The sequence below is a fragment of the Diabrotica virgifera genome, chromosome 9 (genome assembly GCF_917563875.1).
Source record: "Diabrotica virgifera virgifera chromosome 9, PGI_DIABVI_V3a".
Taxonomy (NCBI): domain Eukaryota; kingdom Metazoa; phylum Arthropoda; class Insecta; order Coleoptera; family Chrysomelidae; genus Diabrotica; species Diabrotica virgifera.
The window spans coordinates 197654280-197675267 of NC_065451.1; the positions used below are offsets into that span (position 1 = coordinate 197654280).

Consider the following 20988-nt stretch of genomic DNA (forward strand, 5'->3'; position numbering starts at 1 on the left):
ACAACTTCTCCAGAGCCCATTTAGTAAAGAATAAAGATAAAAGAAGTATAAATTGTACATTATAGGGAAATCGACTCAAACTGCAGCTAATTTATTAAAAAGAAAGTGCATAAAATAATATAAAGCCCATCAATTTTTTGTTTTTGACAAATGTTTGACGAGAAAAATCGTTTTCATATATCTAGAAGCTTTATATCCACTACGTCTAAGATTTGTATGATAAATAATGGGAAATTCAAATAAGCTTGTATCTGAAAAGGGATATCTTACCTGCAGCACCCTCTTAGGAAGACCAGTCTTTTGAGATAGTTGTTTGAGGTCCTTGGCATCGGGATTATGGTTTATCGCAAAGTAGGATTTCATCGTCCTGAGCTGGTGGTGCTTGAACGACGTCCTCATCCTTTTCGTCCTTTGACTCGACCCGTGTAATCCCGGCGTGCCCGGCGACCTCCCGAAGGGCATGTCTAGATAATCGGAATTTAAATCTGAAACAAAGAAAAAAGTGTTATGATATTTTTAAGAATTTCTACAGTAACCAGTTGAAATTTTTTATGTGGATTATATAATACGGCGATACTCAAATAATATTCTTAAATTAGGTAATATGTATTAATTATATTATTACAAGTAATTGGACTTCATAAGCCCTAGGTGTTCACCCAACATGACCAAAAGTTGAACTAGAAGTCGATATTTGAACTCTTCGTGTAACTTTGCATCGATTAATATATAAAAAAAATTACATTACAGGAGAAATATACGGTGAGCTTTATATTTATATAAACAAAGACATTTATATCAACTAAAACTGCAAAATCTTCAAAACACGTCTGATAATCCTTCTAAACTTGTTTGGAAAATTATATCTGATTTTTCCAAATGTAAAAAAATGAAAGTAACATACCCAAGTATCACCAAACTGGTTTATTAAGTCTTTTAAGAATGCTTTAAAATTGTAGAATAAAACTAAAATTAAAACCAATTGGTTTTTAAGTAAACCTTAAGGTTGGAATAAAACCGCTTTCAGCATAAAAGGGGCCACATTGGAAGAGGTCAATAAAACCAAAAATAAAAACCTTCTTAAAACTTTGTTTTCTTAAGCAACTGATTTTAAAGCTGCTGTGAAGGTGCTTTTAAAACCATCTTAAAAGACACTTTAAGTGCAGGCAGTTTTATAGCAAACTTAAAAAGGTTTCTTAAATGGAGACTTTTAAAGACAATTTACCATCTTAAATGATTCTTTAAACCCATATACTCCATATAGGCCAACAAATTTTTGCATAGGTAGATACGTATTTGTAATCATAAAGTAATAAAAAGTACTTGATTATTTCGGACTGTCAAGGTAGAAAAACACTGGCGCACTCAACTTTATTGATAGTGTTGACAAAAATAGGTCTAAATAACTCACGCGCCCTAAAATTTCTGACTTTTGGCGATTAAAAAATAATAATAATAAAAAAATTTAAATCCGAAAAACATTAATTTGAAACAAGAATAATTTTATCTACAAGTTTAATGTTAAAAAAAATGGAATTTATGTCTTTAAGTCGCTTATTTATAATTTTTATGTAAGCCTTATATTGTAATCTATCACGGCTTTCAGCATCTCCAGAAAGCAATATGGCCAAAAAACCAAATAAAACTATTTAGTCTATCGACAGAGAATAGTTAAGATCAAATGGTTTTATTTTATACCTTTCCAAGAGCATATATCCTACATAAAAGCAAGGTTGCCTTGGAATTAAAACCGTTTAGTTTTAATGCTTCTGTCAATAATACCACTCGGTTTTAATGTGAACCTAACCTTAAAATCGAGGCGTCGTAGTGCTGTGTGTGTTGTATTCTTTGAAAAATAAGCCGTAATGACCAGTTCAATACTTGCGACTTATTTCTTCCATACTATCTGTACTTCCATTTTTGACAATACACTACACCACTGTTTCGCTCTAAAACAAATGGCCGACCATTTAGGACATGCAAGAAGAGGGGATGAGTTTAGTTTTATCGTTTCTATCAAGAAGCATAGTTTGGTCTTTACGATAACCAAATTGATTCAGTTCAGACCGTTTGGTTTTAATATAGTCTATTAATTGCTTTTAAGAAAGCAACTTTAAAGAAAACTAAAAAAATAGTTTTAAGCATATGATTGACTGACATAATAGTCTTGAGATCAAGTAGTTTTAATAATAGCTTTTATTAGTCATATTAGGAAAATCTTCAAAACCGCAATAAAACTAAAAGGTCACAAACTAGAATCTAATAAAACGAAATAGTCCGGAAGTTCTTCATAAAACTGATTAGTTTTAAAGTGAACTGAGAATAAACCATTTTAAAACTACAATAAGACAAATTATCTATTAAGATTAATTAGTCTTATTGGATACTCTTATTAGATACTTTAAAACTAGTGACAAATGCTTAATAGTTTTAAAGTTATGGCAGTATATGTACAAGGTAACTTTAAAACCATTATCTTCTTATTTACCACAATAAAACTTTTATAAACCTTAAATAAAACTAAAATGTTTTTATTGTGTTACTTGGGATAACGCTATCAAACTGGGGTAACTTAATTACAGATTCATAAGAGGTAGCCAGTAACTTCAACATGTTTTTAAAAATGCTCTATTAAAAGCAATTGCGATTTTCCAAAAAAAAAGGTGATACTACATAAATTTTTAAAAACACTGTTTGGGTTTTTGATGACCGTCTTCTTTTTCATCTGTACGCTAAATTATAACTAAACGAATTACTAAACAAAAAACTAAAAAAATAAATACTTCCAAGGCTTTGACGAAATCTATGTTTTTTTTTACTAAAAAGATTGTTTCTTTTATAGCGCGTTTAACATATTTAGTTAGTTTATGGTTTTCAAATGGCCACTTTCCAGATTACATAAAAACTGGAAAGGTGCTAACAATTAAAAATGGTGACCCAAAAGAAGTAAGTAATTACCGTCTGATCTCTTTTTTACAATTTCTTCGTTATTTTCAAAATATTTTGAATGCTACCATTTACAAAGACTTTTTTACGGAAAAATAATATGAATGTCAGTAAATAATATGAATGTCATGGTTTTAAGTCTAAAAAATCTACAAAACTAGCAATGAATTTTTTCAGAATACTCTCAGAAGGTTAATATATGCAGGAAAAGTTCCTGTTGTTATAATTTGTGATCTCAGAAGGGTCTTCGACTATGTCAATCACGAAGTTTTAATTAATAATGTAAAAAATATCGGCATTCAAGAACGTGTATTGAATTGGTTAACATCTTATATTGGTTAACAACTTATTATTTAATTGCACGTCGACAATACGTCAGCTTTACCGAGAAAGGCAAAATATCAAAATGTGAGTCATAATCTCGATAATAGTATAGCAAAAATACTGATTTAGCAAAGCTCCAAAATGGGACTGAAAGTTAATATTAATAAATCCAAGTACATGGAAATCTCCAGAAAAAAAAAGGAATACACAGCAAGGGCTCCTTTAAATTGGAGGTGGAGGACGGATCAGTTGTAGAATTCGAGAAGATGGACAAATATACATATTTCGGTATCCTAATTGACCAGACATATGTAAGGAAAAAAACTGGAATCAACCTCAGATTTACTAACAGATTGACCAACATGTGCTGGGGCCATGCCATGAACAGAATGATTATGCCCAAAGATATATGTCGTAACATAAAAATAAGAGTATACAAACAAGTATATTAGAACCAAAATGCTGCTGAGACATTGACTGTTAACAAAATCATACAAAACAGATTGAAAGCATGGGAAAAGTTACCTCGCAGAAGTCAACCTGATATTGACTAAGACCAACATAATGTGGCGGCATGGATTATGAACAAAACCATACAGAATCTATTGGAAGCATTAGAAAGAAAGATAGTTCGCAGAATATTTGGTGGAAAAGTTAGTGATGAGCAAGACTGGTCTTGGTCTTGAGGTCTTGGTCTTTGTCTTGCAGCAAGACCAAGACCAAGACCAAGATCGCCTTTTGGTTTACAAGACCAAGACCAAGACCAGGTATTCAAGACCAAGACCAAGACCGAACCTTGCAAGACTACGCAAGACCAAGACCAACCTGCAAGACTCTTGCACTTTTTTGCGAAATTGATTTTTTATTATTTAACTTTATTTTTTTAGTTCAATAATATATACTGACATTGTAATAAACCTTAAACAATATCGAATTTTTAAAATACATAATATTTTGGTTATATTTTTAAGTCGTTTTGATAAGTCAAACGGTTTGCATTTTCTCAACCTTCAAAGTGTCCAGAAGGCAAGTTTTCAAACGGCGACAGTTCAAGGACAATTGAAATTACAGTAGAGCGTCGATAATCCGAACTAATTGGTACAGGGGTAGTTCGGATGATCAAATTGTTCGGATTATCGAACATATGTTCAAAATACATACAAAGCTCATAAACATAGTGTACTTACGTTTGTACTTACATATGTACGTTTTAGTTGCAAGGAATAAAATACCTGCATAATAAACAAATATATTTTAGGTATTTCTGCATAAACAAAGCAAAAATCCGCGGTCATATTTTGCCCATATTGTCATATTAAATCCAAAAATTCGGTCCGCGATCGTATTTTTTAATTTTATAATTTTTTGTTGCGTTCGGATTAGCGATCGTTCGGATTACCAGGGTTCGGATTATCGACGCTCTACTGTACGTGTAAGACAAAAAAATGTAATTATAGATAGGGTAATCCATTTAAAAAAAAATGCCATTAAGAACGGTTTTTATGTACCAGTAGTTTTCGCTTTTTGGTCTAATAAAAATACTGACACTTATTTCAATTCTTTTCGCATAATCGAGGAAAAATGTAGGTCGTTAGATTTAAAATTAATAACAAAAAATATCATAATAGATTATCAAAAGGAATTCACAATGCTGTGAAAGCATTGTGGCAATCGAACGTCAAAAAAAGGGGAGCACAATCGAATTTAAAAAAAAAATGCTCCGTATTAGACTGTCGTATAAGAACACATTTTATGAAAAGAATACTGATGATGTCATTTCTGTAGTACCCAAAAATGACATTTAAAAAACCGTGCATCGTATATATGTAGAAATAGAAATAAAATTATTCCTATGGCAGTGCAACAGTTTCCAGTATAATAGATTTTCCGCTATATTTGTTTCTAATTGGAACTTAAAAGCTAAAAATAATGAAATTTTTTTGAGTGATACTGGATTCTTCGGAAATGATTTTCTTTAATTTTTCTATTTTCAGTTATTCTCTATTATTAGTCCTGTCGCCAGGGGGGGTACAACGGCCTCCTTTATTCAGATAGACTTACCCAAGTTTTTTTCATGTATTTTGACCCGTAGAATACGAATTTTTTGGGTAACAGTTGATCAGGATGTCGATAAGATTGTTATTGACCAAGAAATTGAGGAATTACATAACAGAGGTTTCTCACAAATCAAAACACTTTTTTGTATTTTTTGGGTCATTCTAAGTAGAAAATGTTCTAACAAGTTTTCCCGTAGGATGCTCAGTTTTCGAGATAAACGCGGTTGAACTTTCAAAAAATCGAAAAACTGCAATTTTTAAACCCGAATAACTTTTGATTAAAAAATAAAATAGCAATTCTGCTTAGCGCCTTTGAAAGTTCAAGTCAAATTATATCGGTTTTGATTATTTGTATTGCTAAAAATTTATTGTGTTATTGTTAAACAAAGCTACAAACACCTAGTGCGTGAGTGATGTTTTCTATGATTTCTCATTTAAAATCTAACGAGTAGGTAGAATAGGTACTAGTGCAATCGAGGCTATTTCTACGTAGCATGCGTTAAAATGCATGTAAAGGCACGGGAAACACTATGTGTTTATAGCTTTGTTAAACAATAAAAAACTAAATTTTTAGCAATGCAAATAATTAAAACCGATATAATTTGATTTTAACTTTCAAATGCGGTAAGCAGACTGGCTATTTTATTTTTTAATCAAAAGTTATTCGGGTTCAAAAATTGCAATTTTTCGATTTTTTGAAAGTTCAACCGCGGTTATCTCGAAAACTAGCCATCCTACGAAAAAAATTGTAGAAACATGTTTTGCTTAGAATGACCCAAAAAATACCAAAAAATGTTTTGTTTTGCGAGAGATCGCGGTTATGTAATTCCTCAAGTTCTTGGTCAATAACAATCTTATCGACATCCGGATCAACTGTTACCCAAAAAATTCGTATTCTACGGGTCAAAATACATGAAAAAAACTTAGGTAAGTCCATCTGAATAAAGGAGGCCGTTGTACCCCCCTGGCGACAGGACTATATGAACAGTTTCCGAGATATCGAGCTTTGTCACACTATACATACAGCCACCCTGTATATGCAGAATGTTTACTAAGTATTAATGACAGGAATTCTGACAGGTGATAAATAGCAGTCTGATTTTTGCATGAGAGTTTAATCTCTGTTCGGAGACTTTAAGTTTGTTCTGTCGGACAAAATAAATATGCCGTTTTCGTGGTCTGACCGTTCCAAATTTTTAACCTGTTCCACAATTCAAACTGCCCCTGTTCCAGTGTTCCCATATATCAAAGTTTGTCCGACTAGACACCCTTAAGCTATTAACAAATTTTCAGCTTGCTATTAATCAACTTTTTTTTAATACGCGGGATCCAGACCTATATGTGCATTAACTTTATAGGTTAAATGTTCATATGAACTGAAAATAATTTTTTTTAATGAGAAATCAGTGTTCACGTTCGATACATCATTTCAATAGGAATTTTACATCTGGTTAAAATTGAAGGTTTTTTAAATTTTTTCTCCACATAAAAAACAGTTTTGCTGTTGCCTTGTATATAAGTATGTATAATTAAATAAAGCGCGTATTTCCTCCAAATAAAATAAAATGTAACTAATAACTTATTCTTTTTTTTTCTTCTTCTTTTTTTCACTTTTTTTTTCTTTTATATCATATGCTATTGAATGTATAAGAAGCAGGTGGTGCTCAATTCAACTTAAAATTGAAATCTGAAACTAAACCTTTATATTTGAAACATACTTTTTAATGAGATAATTAGGTGAATGTATAATGTTAAAGTTGGTATCCGTTTTAAACTACATTCTATATTCTTTTAAAATTTTAAAGCAAAAAAATATAGTTTCATTCTTCACATCTTTATTTATTTCAATGTACATTTTATTCGAAATTGTTTGGTTCAAATTATTACTACCAAAAAAGCAAGACCAGCAAGACCAAGACCAAGAACAAGACAAGCTAGTGCAAGACCAAGACCTAGACCAAGACTGCCTTTTAGCTGCAAGACCAAGACCAAGACCAAGCTTGCAAGAACAAGACCAAGACCAAGGCTAGCCTGGTCTTGGTCTTGTTCTTGTTTTGTTCATCACTAGGAAAAGTAGTAGAGGGGAATGAAGAAGTTAAACTAATGTAGAAGTGTACCAACTTTATGATAATTCTCCAATAACAAAAGTAGTGAAAAACGTGTACTAGAATGGCTTGGATATCTAGAAATAATGTAAGGTACTAGACAAGCCAAGAATATTGGATAGAGAGTAGCTGAGAGTATAAAAGAGAAAAAGATCGAGAAAGAAGTGGAGAGATGTAATGATAGAAGAAGTCGTCAGAGAGATATGAGCCATAGCGTTGGAAGCTGACAGAAGAGAAAACGATGAAAATTATCCTTCCAGCAATGGGCCTAAAAAGCCTGTTAACGCTGTATATACATACATCTCGATATCTTCATAAATGTAATCCCGCAGTTATTAAATTGATCCTAGGAACAACAAAAACGCTTGTTTTCCGTCTAACTCATTTACCAGTAAACTTTCTAACAGCTTTTTCGTCCATTTTTAAAATTTATTACTAACCATGTATACTTCATGCAACGTTAAATTCTTAAATAATTTTTCTTAATATAATAAGGAAGGATATAATTCAAGATATGGTAAACATTTCCATTCTTCTGATTTTGAGAATGTTCTGATTATACAGACCTCTGAGATACAAATAATTTAATTAGTCTGAAACAAGGAAGAAGCCTTAACGTACCATCGACAAACTTTGATAGCTGTTGCTTCCTGTACACAAACATAATTTTTGATTTGCTTCAAAAAGCAAGTGGGTCACTCCGTAAATCTTGCTTTATGTTAAAAGTAACAAAAATATTCGTGTCATTTTTTCAAACTTATCATGTATCATTTGAAAAATATTAGTAAAGGGGCTTAAAAAGTTTATTCACTGCGGAACAATTTTTAAAAAATCTGTTGATGTTACCTTCAAAAATGGAATTAGTTACTCTGTAACGGGTAGTCCTTTCAAGACGACAGACTCACTAAAACACAAGTTAAAAATAAAGCAAATATATTAAAGATAATTATATACAGTTTAAAACAAATAAAATAAAATATAACTCAGTCTTCTGCAAATAAAAAACAATATTAAACTTTCTTACAGTTATCCGATCATAATAGCAACATTAAAATAATACAATAAACAATTTATTTATATACAATAACAATCTCTCTATGTTAAATCAACATAGCCCTATACTCCGACCCGGAGATCGTTCCTCGCTACTACCGCACACTACGATAACGGTCATGGCAAGACTCCACGTCACTATGGTGGCGTCCGCCTAGGCATAGTCCCACCTCACATACGGTGCATCTATTGCCAAGCCAGCTAATGCTCGTTCAATACGCGAGCAGCAGCTGTTGAGTCATGGTTAGTTCAATTCGCTAGCCATGACTGATATTCTCGTTCTCCTGGCTCGCCTTAAATATGCTCTCGATGCCCTCTCCTTCGGTTTCCCCCAGCGATGCTATGCGCCAATGCTGACACTCCTTCGGTCGCCTCGGGTAAAGCAGCTCATCGCTTGGCGAGGTATCATATCGTTACTCTACACAATGCATGCAAGTTTACCCATCAGCTATACGCTCAATGCCTCATTCGTTTGATTTGACCAACTTCAACGTCTTTTTCCTTACATGCATTGCAAGATTTTTCAGAAAACTTAACAAATATGTTAAAATTAGCAAATTATATAGTTTATAACGTATTTCATTCTTATGTGTATGATCTATAGCTTCCAAAATATGAATACAGTTGGGGAGTTGGCAGGCTCACGCAGACCAAGATATACATACATGTGAACTCCAGTTTCGAGTAGGTACCATGTGAAGAGGAGTGACGATACCAGTATCACTTGGAGCAACTCAAATATCGCAACTCTTCATGCTACTATAACTTCTGATCTACTCACAATAAAATCCTGGTCCGATTCTAATTTACTCTCTTTTAACGTAGATAAAACAGTAGCATTACCCTATAAAGGAACTCTTCAACCCTTAACTTTTCATAACAGCCAGATCAGTATCGTTGATTCTGTAAAGTTTCTTGGTATTTTTTTAGATAGCAACCTTAAATGGTCCCTTCATATCGATGTGTTAAGCAAGAAACTATCCTCAGCTTGCTTTGCAATAAGACCTGTTTCGAAGAAAATGGATTTAGCCTCTTCCAAAATAACATACTTTTCATTGTTCGAGTCCCATCTTCGATATGGTCTGCCTTTTTGGGGTTCTGGCACAGCTGCCCAATCCGACGTTATTTTTAAATTACAAAAAAGAGCAATAAGATATCTGTTTGGCCTCAGAAGAACAACACATTGCAGAAGCTACTTCAAAGATCACAGGATTCTAACATTACCTTCTTTATATATTTTAGAAACTGTTTGCTTAATTCGTAAACATCTCCATGTCTTTCTAGCAAGACCTAGACATGACTATTCCACCAGAAATTCTACCTTTGACATCTATTTACCGATCCCATCCAGTGAGTTAGTAAAGAAATCTATATTTTATTCTGCAAAAAAACTATACAACCATCTTCCTCTACAACTTAAATCTGCAACATCTGAAAGACCATACTATTCAATAGCAGAGTTTCTTAACCAATTACCAATTAAGGTACTAAGAAATTACAGTATTCTTATGTATAAGTAGAATCTTAATCTATATTTGAGTGTCATATGCATCAGAATAACTTATTAAATTACTTATTAAATTTCTTAAGGTAGATTACGCAATTTGCAATTTTTTTTAATTTTGCAATAGATTGTTACTGATTTTTATTTCACTTTAATATGTTTTATTTATATTGACGATTTGTATAATTTTAGTAAATTGTATTTGTTATTGTTTTTATTTATGATTCTTGCAAGCTTGCTCTATAAAATTGTTAAATTTTTTCATGACAATAAAGCATATTTCTATTCTATTCTATTCTATTCTAACTGTGTGGCAGAAGATTTAAGAGAGAAAAGTTTAAATGAGAAAGATATGATAAACAGAAAACAGTGGCGAAGAAGAGTAAGAAACAGCGACAACTGCAAGGAAAAGGTAAGGAAAAAGAAGAAGAAATTGGTCAAAAATATGCAATGAAATCTTCATTCACTCTAACTTAAGAGCTGTTATAATTAATTGTACAAATCCTTTTGAAGTTATACTTCTTTACCGGCGATATTAGGGTGAATTTTTATATGTTAAAATCTATGATCCCGGCGCATGCGCATTATAACTTTGTTCTGATTGGATGTTCAAGTGACATGTCAAAAATTATTCAATATGGCGGCTGTGGCACAGCTGTAGTTAGATTATTTATGGTTGTTGCGTTTTAAAATTTGTGTGAAAAGAAACAACAAACAAAAGTTAGTTAATAGTTATACTGCCTTTTTAAATAGTTTTCATATACCCATATTTTTGGACTTTTGGACTATTTTGGACAAGGAAAACTCATTCTAACTTGGTAAGTAGTTTTTATTATAATCATATTGTAAATCTTGATAATGACAACTAGCAACTAAACAAAAAAGTGCAATCTTTGCAACAACATAATTATTTTTGGATACAATATTGAAGAAAATTGAAGATATTTTAAGCTTCAATTACTAACGCTTGCTCGGCATTCGAGTGCGGGACGCGTGTGTCGATAGTTCGAATAAGCGGTCGTTCGGTTGATCGACGTTCGGATAATCGACGCTTTACTGTACATTTATTTTCTCAAGAATGGGGATTTTAGTGAGAAATCCCAAATTAGGTCCGATTTTTATTTTTAAATTATGATTTTTTGGCGTAGATTTATTTATCTAGTAGGTATGTAATGCTTTGATTTACATACTTAATTTGATTACCAACAAAAGTTCTACCAATCTTCATCTAATATATTGTTTTCTTACTGTTTTGTTATATTTTAATATTTTCTTCCACAAAATTTAAACTACATAATTTAATTATATTCAAAACAACTGTCAAACAGTAAAACGTTCAGTTACCCTATTTTTCCACATGACAAATAATGTGGAATTGGACGAGTGAGTCTAGGCTTCGATTACGAATCAAAGCGCCACGAAATTCACGGGTTCGATTCCCGATGCAAGTTTTTATTTTTTTATTTTTTTATGCATTTTATGATTGTAAGTATATTTGTTACATAATTTTTTTTTCAGAAAATGCGTATTTAAAATTTTTGCCAACAATTATTATCGTTCAGAAATCATTTTTTCTTTGTGGCATTTTTCAATGTGTTTGTGTGCGTTTTATTCTTTTATTTTTTTAAATTTTTGGTATTGTCTTAAAAATCACATAATATGTAGTAGAAGTATAACTTCTTACGTGCGTACAAAGTACACACACATTCTTTTTTAATAGACTCTAAGCGTAGGTTTAGCCACCGGACTATTTACTAGCACACTATTTTATGTAAAGCGCGTTAGAAAATTTGAATAATTTGTGTATCATATTACGTACATCAACCGCATTTTAATATTTTCACATGTAATAAATTCATAATATTATTTTTTGTGCTATGCATATTTATAAAAATATAAGTTTGGAATACCGAAAATTTGAATATTTAATAAAGTTATTAGCATTTCTAAATCGGTTTAAACGTATCTTATTAAGTCGATTTGTTTGTGGGTTTTGTTGGTCGGCTTTGAAACTTTTTGATGTCTTTAGTTTTTAAACTTCCTTTATGTTTTTTAACTGTTTATTTCCTGCTTTTTTTAGTGGGATTTTTGACAAAAGAAAACAATAAATAAAAATAATCTTTTGCCTTTTCTAGCTAGCTTTTTTTTCAAATATACTTGCATAGTGCTCCTAAATAAGTATTACTCCAGATTTAGCCATACTGGCCACACTCCCTCTAACGGGGAAAATTCACTCATCCCAGATACTTAGTGTGTCAAAAGGATTGAGCTCTGGTGGGACTCTTTCTGTGTTATCGAGCCCTAGGTGACTTGGTATGCCGAAGTATCTCCCAAAAATTTTCGTACGCATCTGGAAGTCGAGAGTAGCACAACTTTCTGCATATTCTTGTAAAGATGTTCATTTAGACCCAGCTTTTTGATATTTTGGCACCCCAGATTCTTCGGAATGACTCCAGTAGTAGAAAGAATTATAGGTATTGTCTGAGTTCTTTCCATTCTCCATTGTCTCCTTATTTGTATTTCGGAATCCATCCAACATCTTACTGGGGGCTGCCAGGCATTTGTCGGAACTGATTATAAAAAACGGCACGACTCAGTAGGAAAGATTCTTCACCAAGAACTAGCTATCAAACTTAGACTTCTTCAAACCGACCATCTCCCTTAGTATCAATACGTTCCTGATAGAATGCTTGAAAACGACAACTACAAGCTATAACTGGGATCGCACTGTGCTCACAGACCAAACAGTGGCAAACAATAGACCGGATCTCATACTAGTTAATAAACTTACTAGGCAAACAACATTAATAGAGGTGGCGATAGCTAACAACAATAATCTGCATGTTAAGCACAACGAAAAAATCGCCAAGTATAGAGATCTCTGGGCTTGACATCCATATCGGCATTTGTCGTTTTGGATTTGAGGATCTTTCACAATGTACTTCAGGTAATTTCTAGTGTGAATAACCTGATCCTGAATGGCAAGTAGGAAATCCTCTATCTCGGGAAACATCTTTCCCGATACCAACCAATAGTTCGACGCTCTATTGTCGACATGTTCCTGGTTAACCTCATTGAGATGTCGCCCATGCAGGGGTTTGCCCATCCAGATGTTCATTTTTCTTGCTTAGATAGGTGATTTATGAGCATTTCTTGTTCCTTCAGTTTAAGCGGCGTTGAGTCATCAGTATTACTCCTATTATTAACATTATATTTTTAGAGAATAAATAAAATAATGGTACAGGCACGCACAGGTCAAATTTTACCATAAATTTGGGAACCTCTGACAAATGTAAAAGTTCATCATTTTACATCTCATTTATGCCTGGTTGCACCAACAAATCTTAAGCTCCAGCCTAGCTCAGCTTATACATAGATCCATCATTTTTTATTTTTATTTAAGCACGTCTTGACTGACACGAAGTTTGAGATGCAATCCACGTGGCAATCCATTGTAACAAGCTGAACATTGATCTAAGACTCAATGGTGCAACGCGTATGTTTCGTAAGCTGAGCTTAAAGCACGTCTTAAGCTTAAGATATGTTGGTGCAACCAGGCATTAAAGGTTTTTTTAAATACTTTTATTAAAAATGTATAGTATACAGTGATGAGGGCGCCAGTGAATCTAGTAGATTATTAATAGTTGTTTGGTCAGATCAAGTTGTCGGTATTTTAGGAGTTCGTTCGAAATTCTCTCCTTTCCTGGTGATATTCTATTTTTTATTTTCTTAATACTTCTTTTACCCCTTCCTCCTCAATGTTAATTTCTTCGTTTGTTGTCACTTTTGGTGTTAGCGGTTGATTATGTGTCCATGTTTCCTTCTGAATGTGTTTCGTTTTTATTAGTACCTACATTCATCTCTTTTATTTTTCCTCTACTAATTCTCCATACATATTGTGTTTTGTTCCGTAGAAGCCGTGTTACATCTGTTTTGAGAAGTTTTCCCAGTGTTTCCTTTTTATTTGTCTGCCTATTTGTTCATTTCGAATTCGATTATAGTGGTTGTATGCCTGTTGTATTTCTTGTGGTTTGTTTTGTACAAAAGGTATCTTCTTTTAAAAATGAATAACCATTTTCAATTTCGTTGCAAAACGAAAATACAGCCGAACCATATTCCAGTCCAATCAGAGAGTGCTGCAAGCACCTCTACCGGTTTCGAAACTGATTAGTCTCTCATCAAGAGGCACATATGCTGCTCTCCCTGATCCAACCAAAACAAACCCCAGCGTGCAGTCCCGAATTGCAACGAACGAAATGGCATAGATGCCCTAGCGGCAACTACTAATAAAGACTAAGTTTTCACTCTAATGGCATATAACATATCCCACCAGAATGAAAACAATGGGAACCTTCTCTGGTTACACCTCCGAGGCTTCTACAATTTGCAAGCCATACGGATGCTGAGACTAAGGAAGATGAGGGAATTCTACAATTTACAATTCACGTCACATCTGCTCAGCGCGGTAAAGTTCCAACGAGACTGGTTCCCTTCATACTCCACACAGAGTAAATGTAAATCAAAAATGAATAACCATTTTCAATTTCGTTGCAAAACGAAAATACAGCCGAACCATATTCCAGTCCAATCAGAGAGTGCTGCAAGCACCTCTACCGGTCTCGAAACTTATTAGTCTCTCATCAGGAGGCACATATGCTGCTCTCCCTGATCCAACCAAAACAAACCCCAGCGTGCAGTCCCGAATTGCAACGAACGAAATGGCATATATGCCATTAGAGTGAAAACTTAGTCTTTATTAGCAGTTGCCGCTAGGGCATCTATGCCATTTCGTTCGTTGCAATTCGGGACTGCACGCTGGGGTTTGTTTTGGTTGGATCAGGGAGAGCAGCATATGTGCCTCCTGATGAGAGACTAATAATTTTCGAAACCGGTAGAGGTGCTTGCAGCACTCTCTGATTGGACTGGAATATGGTTCGGCTGTATTTTCGTTTTGCAACGAAATTGAAAATGGTTATTCATTTTTGATTTACATTTACTCTGTGTGGAGTATGAAGGGAACCAGTCTCGTTGGAACTTTACCGCGCTGAGCAGATGTGACGTGAATTGTAAATTGTAGAATTCCCTCATCTTCCTTAGTCTCAGCATCCGTATGGCTTGCAAATTGTAGAAGCCTCGGAGGTGTAACCAGAGAAGGTTCCCATTGTTTTCATTCTGGTGGGATATGTTATATGCCATTAGAGTGAAAACTTAGTCTTTATTAGCAGTTGCCGCTAGGGCATCTATGCCATTTCGTTCGTTGCAATTCGGGACTGCACGCTGGGGTTTGTTTTGGTTGGATCAGGGAGAGCAGCATATGTGCCTCCTGATGAGAGACTAATAAGTTTCGAAACCGGTAGAGGTGCTTGCAGCACTCTCTGATTGGACTGGAATATGGTTCGGCTGTATTTTCGTTTTGCAACGAAATTGAAAATGGTTATTCATTTTTGATTTACATTTACTCTGTGTGGAGTATGAAGGGAACCAGTCTCGTTGGAACTTTACCGCGCTGAGCAGATGTGACGTGAATTGTAAATTGTAGAATTCCCTCATCTTCCTTAGTCTCAGCATCCGTATGGCTTGCAAATTGTAGAAGCCTCGGAGGTGTAACCAGAGAAGGTTCTCATTGTTTTCATTCTGGTGGGATATGTTATATGCCATTAGAGTGAAAACTTAGTCTTTATTAGCAGTTGCCGCTAGGGCATCTATGCCATTTCGTTCGTTGCAATTCGGGACTGCACGCTGGGGTTTGTTTTGGTTGGATCAGGGAGAGCAGCATATGTGCCTCCTGATGAGAGACTAATAAGTTTCGAAACCGGTAGAGGTGCTTGCAGCACTCTCTGATTGGACTGGAATATGGTTCGGCTGTATTTTCGGTTTGCAACGAAATTGAAAATGGTTATTCATTTTTGATTTACATTTACTCTGTGTGGAGTATGATGGGAACCAGTCTCGTTGGAACTTTACCGCGCTGAGCAGATGTGACGTGAATTGTAAATTGTAGAATTCCCTCATCTTCCTTAGTCTCAGCATCCGTATGGCTTGCAAATTGTAGAAGCCTCGGAGGTGTAACCAGAGAAGGTTCCCATTGTTTTCATTCTGGTGGGATATGTTATATGCCATTAGAGTGAAAACTTAGTCTGTATCTTCTTTTCTTCAAAATTTGTCTTCATTTCTTCAGTAAACCATGGGGTTTTCTGTTTTCATAAATATGTTAGTGTTATTTACGTTCCTCTCTCCAAGTGCTTCTGTTGCTACATTGCATAGATATGCCATTTTTGAGTTTTCCTAGCTTTCCTTGCCGTTATCGTTTTCTAACATTTCATTCTCAGTAATCCTCTCTGATGTTCTTTTTCTGTCTAAGAATTCCTTGTTCCGTGGATTCCGGAAATAGTCTTTTGACTCTGATTTTTGTTTGCCTTTAATTGTGTTAATTATTCAGATAGGATAGAGATATATAAATAGCAGGTTTTTTCCACTTTAAAGCAGACCTACCAGATGTTGTTGTTGATCTACTTGATCAGAACAACAGGGACAACATAAACAGCAAGATATCTAAATGAAATATAAAAAAACGTTATCACTTACACTAAATACACATCTAGTTGATAGCTGTAAGACGCTCTATTACATTATTATCCAGAAACTTGAACTAGAGCAAAAACGTTAAAATCCAAAAGATTACTGGAAACGATAAAAATGGAGAACTTTAAATGATAAAAATAGAGAACTTTAAATGATAAAAATGGAGAAATAAGGTACCTAATTTACATGTGAGCCTACATTGGCCTGTTTAAAATAGCGGCATCAAAATGTTGATGAGATTGCACGGAAAGAAGAAAAATCACACGGATTACCTACAATGCTATCTTCGTTAACCACAGTGCTTATTTTTAACATTACATAATTTAATTTCTTGACTATATAAATATTTATTTGATAGTTAACATTTCTAATTCAAATAAGGTTTTAGCACAGTATTTGTTGTTCTCTTATTGTATAATAAAATAAAACAGAACAAAACAATATTTTAGAATGGCATACCGTATTGACCCAAAGATTCAATGAACCGCCGTGGAACCAGTTTGGTCCGAAATCGACGATTTTATCGTTTTTGTGAAAACCTATAATTCGAACATTGTTGTAGTCTCGAACGACAGTGGCTATATTTTTGTCTGATTAAGACATTTTTATCAGTAGTAGTTTTTTTAGGACCCTTATACGATCGGTATGCTATAGTTGGGTATTTAAAAAAAAAACAGACCCGGATTCAATAGTATTTTAGTACATATTGAACGTAATTTTTTATTTGGTTTTAGTGTCTTTTTAGATCGATTAGAAAGATCCTCTACGGTAACATCATCCATATTAACGTGAATATATTTTTTTAGCAATTCTAATTTTCTTTTAACATAAAGTTTTAAGCACATTATTTATTTTTTGTTATTGTATAACAAAACAAAACTATATATTTTAGAATGGCATGCGGTATTGAGCAATAGTCATATCAATCAAAATAATCGAATTTTGATCGATATGACTCCCTGAACCATATTTGTGAAAACCCTATCTAGTGTAGGAAACAAAAGTTGAACCTTGCAAAATGGACACAAGTCCGGTTTTATTTTTTTTCTGGTATATCAAGGGGTGCTTATTATAAGACTAACTTTTTCTGAAAAAATTTCGCCCCGGAACCTCCCTTTTCACCCCTTTAAAGGGGGTAATTTGTGGTTTTTGCGGAACGTAGCCCTTCCTGTAACTTTTACAAAAAATTTCTTTTATAGAAATATGAAGAGGACTATATTTTCTACGATTTATTTCCAACACCATCTCTCTATCATCCACCGTTTAGCGGGGGTGGCGCCCTAAATTTGACAAGTTTTTAAAAAAGATGTTTTAAAAAAAATATATTTTTCCCTAACTGTAACGGAAATTAAGAAGAAATCCTGCGGCAATTATTCACAAATAATTGACTGATTTTTTGGTATAGGTTTTACTTAAGGGTAATTGCCCTTTTTTTAATTACAGGGTGTTACATTTTAAAAAACCTCTTTTTATACCACCTGAACCGTTTATGCTAGAGTAAAAAGACTTTCAGCGACTACCCATGTACTTGTGCTATTTACAAATTTGTATAATGCACCCCCATTTTTTCCCCGGAACCACCCCAAAAAAAAGAATAATTAATAAATAAATGGATTTTCTTGGAATCCTTCACACACAATGCCCTTTATTAATATGCTTCATACATTATTTTGTGGACGTTATTATTACCCATGCATGGACACCAAAAGCAATTTCCTAGTGCAACCCCTGAAGCAAAAAAAAAATAAATAAAATGGGCGGTTGAAAATTTTTTTTCGTTTTTTGCTTTTTGATCCATATGGGCATATGCTTCATCAATAGTGCTTTTCAAAAATATATATGGTTATTGCAACATCTCTGCGAAAACCACCCCTATCCTTGAAAATATACTGCAGAAACTACCCCTATCCCTTGGCGAGCATGTTTTTACGATTTTCTCATTACCTATGTATTCTTTTTAAACAAAACTTATACAAGGTTAAAGACCACTATTTACTCTAAAAATTATGTCCTATTCATTTTTTTCGTATAAGCAACCGTTACGGCACAGTGGCGCCGTAAACCTCATATATGCTTTGGCGGGCTCCAGGTTTTGTTTTTTTTTCGTCATCTGTTCGTTTCATTGATAAAGTACTTATGCAAAATAAAACAACACAGTGTAACCTACAAATTATGACTTATGCACATTTTACATTCTTTGCTCCCCAAAGCCACAGTGGTGGCCCAAAATAAATTTTTGCATATTTTCGCCACCTACATGCATTTTATTGCATTAATGCTACCTTAACAGCACAATATTTACCCTTAGGTGGTCGCTACGCAGTGGCGGATCCAGGGAGGGGTGATGGGGGTGATCACCTCCCCCCCTCTCAAACCAAGTGATATTATATTCAAATATTATTAAAATATTCATTTATTTTTATAGAAATTTAACCAATTGGCACCCCCCTCTTAACGATGCTGGATCCGCCACTGTCGCTAAAGCATAAAAAGTCATTCTTATAAAAATAATATTAATATAATATAAGTATTTCTATAAAAATAAATGAATATTTTTATAATCTTCAAATATAATATCACTTGGTTTGAGAGGGGTGGGGGTGATCGCCCCCATTACCCCTCCCTGGATCCGCAACTGCTTAGCGACCACTTAGGGGTGAATATTGTGCTATTAAGCTAGCATTAATGTAGGTGTGTAGGTGGCGAAAATATGAAAAAATTTATTTTGGGCCACCACTGTAGCTTTGGGGAGCAAAGAATGTAAAATGTGCATAGGTCATGATTTGTAGGTTACACTGTGTTCTTTTATTTTACATAAGTACTTTATCAATAAAACAAACAGATGACGAAAAAATAAACAAAAAGTGGAGCCCGTCAAAACATATATGAGGTTTACGGCGCCACTGTGCCGTAACGGTTGCTTAAACGAAAAAAATGAATAGGAGCTAATTTTTAGACTAAATAGTGGTCTTTAACCTTGTATAAGTTTTGTTTAAGAAAATGAATAGGTAATGAGAAAATCGTAAAAATATGCTGGATAAGGTATAGGGGTAGTTTCTGCAGTATATTTTCAAGGATAGGGGTGGTTTGCGCAGGGATGTTGCAATAACCATATATATTTTTCAAAAGCACTATTGATGAAGCATATGCCCATATGGATCAAAAAGCAAAAAACAAAAAAAAAATTTCAACCCCCCATTTTATTTATTGTTTTTGGCTACAGGGGTTGCACTAGGAAATCGCTTTTAGTGTTCATGCATGGGTAATAATAACTTGCACAAAATGATATATGAAGCATATTAATAAAGGGCATTGTGTGTGAAGGATTCCAAGAAAATCACTTTATTTATTAATTCTTCTTTTTTTTGGGTGGTTCCGGGGAAAAAATGGGGGTGCATTATACAAATTTGTAAATAACACCAATACATGGGTAATCGCTGAAAGTCTTTTTACTCTAGCATAAATGGTTCAGATGGTATAAAAAGGGGTTTTTTAAAATGTAACACCCTGTAATTAAAAAAAGGGTAATTACCCTTAAGTGAAACCTATACCAAAAAATCAATCATCTATTTGTGAATAATCTCCGCAGCATTTATTTTTAATTTCCGTTACAGTTAGGGAAAAATATATATTTTTTAAAAGCATCTTTTTTAAAAACTTGTCAACTTTGGGGCGCCACCCTTGCTAAACGGTGGATGATAGAGAGATGCTGTCGGAAATAAATCGTAGAAAATATAGTCCTCTTCATATTTCTATAAAAGAAATTTTTTGTAAAAGGTACAGGAAGGGCTACGTTCTGCAAAAACCATAAGTTACCCCCTTTAAAGGGGTGAAAAGGGGGGTTCCGGGGCGAAATTTTTTCAGAAAAAGTTAGTCTTATAATAAGCACCCCTTGATATGCCAGAAAAAAAATAAAACCGGACTTGTGCCCATTTTGCAAGGTTCAACCTCTGTTTCCTACACTAATCAGGCTATCTCAGAAATGATGATTTTCATCATTTTTCATCAAGATTGATCGAGTCAAACTTTATCGTTCAACTTGACATTTGTCAGACGAGATGAATAGTGTTTGAAGCATATGAACATTGTTGGACGACTTGAATCACTCTTGTGTGCATAAATTGATATTGGTTAAATTAACAAAATCCAAAAGTCGACGTCAACGAAATAGCATTGGTCCATAAATATAAATATACTTAGGGCATGAAATCCAAATTGCCAGGGACAATCAAACTGCCGAATTACAAAGAAGGATCACCTTAGCATAGGCCGCATATGGAGCTCTATCAGGCATCTTCAAGAGCAACTTGCCAAATTATTTGAAAAGCAAGACGTTCAACCAATGTGTGCTTCCAGTCATGACTTACGGCGCCGAAACCTTATCGTTAACCCAGGCCACGGCAACGAAACTTAGAGT

At 34.0% G+C, this 20988-nt stretch overlaps 1 protein-coding gene across 1 annotated transcript in view; it reads right to left on the reverse strand.

Annotated features, from left to right (window-relative positions):
• Positions 1 to 20988, reverse strand: part of LOC114330350 (LIM/homeobox protein Lhx9) — an 811204-nt gene that overhangs the window by 116126 nt on the left and 674090 nt on the right. Inside the window, exon 5 of the mRNA XM_050661390.1 lies at positions 271 to 485. Within this exon, the coding sequence (XP_050517347.1) occupies positions 271 to 485 (215 nt within the window). The remainder of the gene's footprint in view (positions 1 to 270; positions 486 to 20988) is intronic.